Source organism: Echinops telfairi, unplaced genomic scaffold (assembly GCF_000313985.2).
Source record: "Echinops telfairi isolate 266 unplaced genomic scaffold, ASM31398v2 ScPeMD7_655;HRSCAF=1070, whole genome shotgun sequence".
Taxonomy (NCBI): Eukaryota; Metazoa; Chordata; class Mammalia; order Afrosoricida; family Tenrecidae; genus Echinops; species Echinops telfairi.
In genome coordinates, this window is record NW_022104553.1 from 25,846,825 (window position 1) to 25,852,481 (window position 5,657).

The 5,657-nt window shown below is 56.3% G+C and overlaps 2 protein-coding genes across 2 annotated transcripts in view; both read left to right on the top strand.

Moving 5' to 3' along the window:
- Positions 1-5,657, top strand: part of SNRPD2 (small nuclear ribonucleoprotein D2 polypeptide) — a 57,091-nt gene that overhangs the window by 31,735 nt on the left and 19,699 nt on the right. The gene's annotated exons all lie outside the window — the stretch shown is intronic.
- FBXO46 (F-box protein 46) overlaps positions 1-5,657 on the top strand; it is a 19,821-nt gene that overhangs the window by 12,103 nt on the left and 2,061 nt on the right. Inside the window, exon 2 of the mRNA XM_004710586.2 lies at positions 4,726-5,655. Within this exon, the coding sequence (XP_004710643.1) occupies positions 4,804-5,655 (852 nt within the window). The 5' untranslated portion in view covers positions 4,726-4,803. The remainder of the gene's footprint in view (positions 1-4,725; positions 5,656-5,657) is intronic.

The window sequence follows — 5,657 nt, forward strand, 5'->3', positions numbered from 1 at the left end:
TGTCCTATAGGATCGTTGACCCAGCAAACTTGAAAGCAGCAGGTGTACCCCAAATGAGCCCGGGTGGCGGAGTGAATAAGCATTGGTCTGCTTGGAAACCAGCAGCCGCTCTGCAGGAGAAAGATGAGTAGAGTTAGTGTGGGAAACCCGGAGGGCAGTTCTCCCTTGCCCCATAGGATGACTGTGAGTCGGCATCAGCTCCATGGGCAGCGACTGTATCTGTGTACCCAAACCATCATCATTGTGGCATGCGATCCTTATTTTAACGTTTGTTACCGAGCTCTCGGAGTCAGGTTTGGGGGGTTGGCCTCGTCGAAAGGCTGAACTGATAGGCCCAGGTGGCCTTTTGGCCTGAGCCTGAAAGGCCCGTTTGCTTTTCAAGGGAAGCGGGAACCGTCTGCGTCCATGGGTTCTCAACCAAAGCTGGCTAAGCCTGATTTATCCGCAGGCTTCCTTCCGCCCCGGAGTTTTCAACCCGCTTAGCCCTTTAAATCTCCACTGTCAATCAGAGCTCCAGTCTAGAGGGATCGTCGAGTAATAAGGCTTCTCCTGAATGCCGTGGCCTCCGCCTCGGCCTGGTTCCTTCGTGTTGCAGGAAAGTTGGGAATTGTCCGACACTCCCTCACACTCCCGCGTCCTGGGTCTCCTGTTGCTTACTCCTCCCTCTCCCTAAGTTGGACTTGTGCTCCGAGGCCTGCCTTATATGGACACCGTCCCGAACCGCGGCGGCTCATTGGCTGAGCGCGTCACGCGCGCGTCTGTCAACAAAAGGGCGGGGGAAGCTGGTCCGCGGGCCGGCGGGCGGGAGAGGGGGCGGGACCGCCAGGCTTCTTGGCGCGCATGCGTGTCTGAATCGGCTGCCCCCTCCGGCCGACTGGGGGGGCTCGCTGGTGAGGGCGCTGCGGGGGCGTGTCTAGGTCTGCAGGGTCGTGTGAGGGATTTGGTCTTTTCAGGGGTGTGTGGGGCGGTGACACACTTCAGGAGGCTTTGCATTTCAAGGAGGTTTTTAGGTTTGGAGAAGTGTCTGTGGGCGTAAGGGGTACTGGGGGGGGGCTTCGCTGCGCTTGGGGCGTCTCGGGGTTTGGGTTTTGGGTCCTTCTGTGATCTGGAAGGCTCTGAGTTTCCTTTGTGTGGGGCTTGGGGAGCAGCACAGGAAAAGCTCGACGACCAGTTTTGAAGGCACGTCCTGCCTGTGTGGATGGAGCCGTCCACCCCTGTGAGCCCCTCCAACAAGTGATTTCACCTTTCTGTGCCCCATCGGCAAACCGGGACTGTATCTACTTGGGTCCGGGCAGGTGTGGCAGGGACTGTCAAGACGGTCCCCGGAAACGTGCAGGTTGTAGGCAATAAACACACAAAGGCTACGATCACACCTATGCGGCTTTGCTGGGCTCTGAGCGATCTTTGTTATGGTCTGGAGTTCATCTCGGGCATTTAGGGGGCTTTGGTGTTTGGGTGGGGTCTTCTGTGGTGAGAGCTTCTGCAGAATTTAGGGAATGTAGGTGGCTTAGGATGAGCGCAGAATTTGAGGAGTCCCGGCGGCATTGGGCTGCTAACAGCAAGGTCAGCAGTTTTAAGCCACCAGTTGCTCCCACAAAGAATGCCCCTTTCGGAAACCCCGAGGGCAGTTTTTTTATTCAGTCCCATAGGGTTGCCAGTAGTCAGCATCGACTTCCTACGGCAGTGCGTTTGGTCTGGTTTGGGTTGTTGGTTCAGGGCTAGCGGTGAGGTCAGGAACTTGTTTTGTGAGCCAGGCTGTTCTTGGTAAACACTGGATTTGGGAGGGCTTGGTTGGGGTTGGAGGTCTATTATTTGATTGTTTGGGATTTTTTTTGTGGGGGGGGGTGTCGTTAAAGTCGGATTGGTGGAGTAGTGGGGTAAGTGTTGGGCTGCCAACTACAAGGTCGGCAGTTCAGAGGCACCAGCTGCTTCTGCCTCACCAGGACAACAGAAGGATGGAGACGGCCTGCTCCCATACAGGTTTACAGTCTCAGAAACCCTCGCAGGTGGTGAGAGCACTCTGTGTTACAGTCATTATGAGTTGGAATCAATTTGATGACAGTGGGCTTGGATATTTAAGGAGGGGGTCAAAGTCTGAGATGAGGGTAGGAGAACTAAGTAGAGGATTGATTCAGATAGGAGCCAGGTTCTAGAGCAGTGGTTCTCAACCTGTGGGTCGTGACCCCTTTGGGGGTCAAATGACCTTTTCACAGGAGTCGCGATTCATCACAGTAGCAAAATGACGGTGATGAAGTAGTAACGAAAATAACTTGATGGTTGGGGGGTCACCACAACATGAAGAACTGTACAGAAGGGTCAAGGCATTAAGGTTGAGAGGGAGGGATTGGTTACTGTCTGTAAAGAATGGCTTTTGTTTCTGCCCTTAGGCTTTTGGATGTATCTGAATGGGTAGTTGGGAAACGTCATCATCTGTTTGTTTTTTCAATTAAAAGATCATTTTACTGGGGGCTCTTACAGCTCTTGTAACAATCCATACATCAATTGTATCAAGCATATTTGTACATATGTTGCCATCCTTATTTTCCAAGCATTTACTTTCTATTTGAGCTCTTGGCATCAGCTCCTCCCCACCTCCCCGCCCATGACCCTTTGATGAATTATAAATTATTATTATTTTCATATCTTAGACCAATCTCTGTCTCCCTTCCCCCACAGTATCTGTTGTTCGTCCCCCTGGGTGTGTGTGTGTTTGTTTATATGTTGATCATTGCAATCTGTCCCCCCTTCCTCCCCTCCTTTTCCCCCCTTCCCCCTACCATTTTTAAGGGACGTGTGTCAAGTAAGTTTTGTGCTACTAAGCATAAGGTTATCGGTTCAAGCCCACCAGCTGCTCCACATGAAAAAGATGAGACTGTATTCCTATAAAGATTTAGAAAGCCTTCAAAACCTATAGGGGACGTGTTACTGAGTCAGATTTGACTCTGTGGCAGTGGGTTGGGTTTGGGTGTGTCCCTATGAGGCCTGAGTTTTTTGTTTTTAAGCAGTGAAGTGACATGTCAGAAGTGGCTATGAGGAATTGAAAGATTGTTGGGACTAGGAGTTATGGAGTGGGGTAAGGATTCCTCGAATTGGGACACTTTTAACTGATGCCTATGAGTCTGGGGAGGCTTGTCTGGGTTTTAGGAGCCCTGGTGGTATAGGAGGGTCATACATTGGGCTACTCACTGCAAGGTTAGCAGTTTTAATCCACCAGCCACTCTGTAGGAGACAGGTGAGGCTTTCCACACCAGTAAAGAGTTATGGTCTTGGAAAATCACAGGAGGAGTTCTACCCAGTTCTTTAGGGCCGAAATGAGTATCACTCGATGGCAATGAGTGTTTTGTTGTGGTTTTTTAAGCCTGGGATTTGAATGGTGTCTATAGGACCACAAAGCAATGGGGTTTTAGTGCTGATGGTGGAGATACTTGGACTCAGCAGAAGGCAGCAAACCTCGTTAAAGAGTCCAATGATGGTGAGCCTGTGCCTGCCACCACCGCTCAACTCTGCCCTTCGAGTGTGAGAACAGCCACTCTGCCCTTGGAGTTTGAGGACAGCGGGGAACGAAAGGAGCATGCTTCAAGAGAACGCTACAAAGTTAGGCTATGGGCCGGAATTGGCTCTTGGCTCATAGTTTGCCATCCTCTAGTGTCTGGGCATGGAGTCCTGGTGGCATGGTTAGTATTGGGCTCACGATTCACAAGATGTGGGCAGTTGAAAACCACCAGCCTGCTCCGAGGGAGAAAGATGGGCTTTCTCCCTGGAACCACTTACAGTCCCAGAAACTGACAGGAGCATTTCTACCCTGTCCTATTATTTTCGTATCTTACACCAATGAGTCGGCCTTTACTCAATGGCAGTGAGTTGAGTGCCCAGGCATGTGGGACATTCCAGGTCTGAGGAAGGGAATTGGTGTTAAGATGTCCGGAGGAGGTTGGGCTCTGGAGGGGTTGTTCTGTAAGCCAGTGGAAGGGGGACCCTTGTCCACTCAGACTGACTCCTTGCTCGCCTGTGCCCGCCAAAACCTTAGAGAAGTTCACCCCAAGGGCCTGTGAGAGCTGAGGACAGAGAAGTCCACCAACCAAGTTGGATGGCTGGGCTTTGCTCCCAACCCACCTTCTTCGTCATGTCCCCACCCTGCCCTACTCTGAGCCCCCGTTTACCTGTGTACTGGTTGAGAACAGGCCTTCCAGTACCCGGGGGCAATGGCTGTGCCCCAGGAGTCCATTCCTTAAGGGCCTGTGTGACTCTGACCTTCTCCAGTTTTTCTCTGGGGCTCAGCCTGCCCCCTCCTCCCTCCGTGGGCCCAAGAAGCCAGAGCTGTGGGCAGGCCTGAGAATGCTGGTCTTTTTAGGACCTGGAGCCCCAGGGAGCACAGAGCAGAAGGAAGCGGTGTATGTATGGCAATTGGTCCTTGTATTCTGCGGGCCTGGGAGGTGGGGGAGACTAGCTTCTGGTTGCGGGAGTCTCCTGGGGAGTTAGGGCACTTAGGGCGGGGCGGTTGTGCCAAGTGGTGGCAAGGATACAATTTGCCAGCCGGCATCTTCCTCTGTGTGTTGAATAGGGCCTGTCCACCCCTTCCTCCCCAGCCAGCTCACCTGTGTTGTGGGCCGCCCACCTTGAAGCTACAGGTTACAGGCTGACCCGGCCCAACGGGTTGAAGACTGAGTGATCTTGGGAGAGAAGGGTCTTCCCTCAGTGCCCCAATCTCTTCTCCCCTGACCGCAGGTGGCCCGTGGAGCCCGCACGCTCAGTCCAGCTCCTGGGATTCGGTGAACCCCCGCCCGCCTGACAGCACCCCTCACCATGGACCGCGGCAGCCTTCTGCCCTTCCAGCTGTGGTGCCCCCGGCCTTTCGGCACCTATTCTCAGAACCAGCCGCGCCCACTCGCCGCCGCCCTCAAGCCCGCAGCCCCCGAGCCCGGCAGCGGGGCCGAGGCTGACCACGGGCCTGTGCACTCGGAGAACACGCCGCCCGCGCTGGCGCCGGAGGCCCCGGCCCCGCAGCCCGCAGCCCCGCTGCTCTCGGCGGCCACGGCTGGCGATGAGGGCCGCGTCCTGCTGGACACGTGGTACGTGATCAAGCCCGGAAACACGAAGGAGAAGGTGGCCTTCTTCGTGGCCCACCAGTGCGGCGGGGGCAGCCGGGCCAGCTCCATGAAGGTCAAGGGGCACTGGGGCAGCGACAGCTCCAAGGCCAAGCGGCGGAGGCGCTGCCTGGAGCCCACCAAGGCCCCGCCGGACCCAGGGGGCCGGGAGGGCCTTCCCGCTGTGGACGGGACACCAGGCTCCACCGGTGAGGACCTGGATCTGCTCTCGGTGGCGGAGATGGTGGCGCTGGTGGAGCAGCGGGCTGCCCTGGCCCTGCAGAACTACCCGCGCCCCGGGACCCCGGCCCCCGTGGTCTTCGTGTCGGCCGAGCAGGGCGGCCCGGCCAAGGGGCTGGCGCCCGATCAGCGGCGGGGCGCCGGGGGCGCAGGGGACTGCAGCCGTGTGGCCGAGGCGGTGGCCCACTTCGAAGCGCAGCGGGACAGCCCCCCGGCCAAGGGCCTCCGCAAAGAGGAGCGGCCCGGGCCGGGCCCCGGCGAGGTGCGCATCGCCTTTCGCATCTCCAACGGCCGCGAGCCGCGGGCCCAGGATGGCGGCTTGCCCACCGCGGC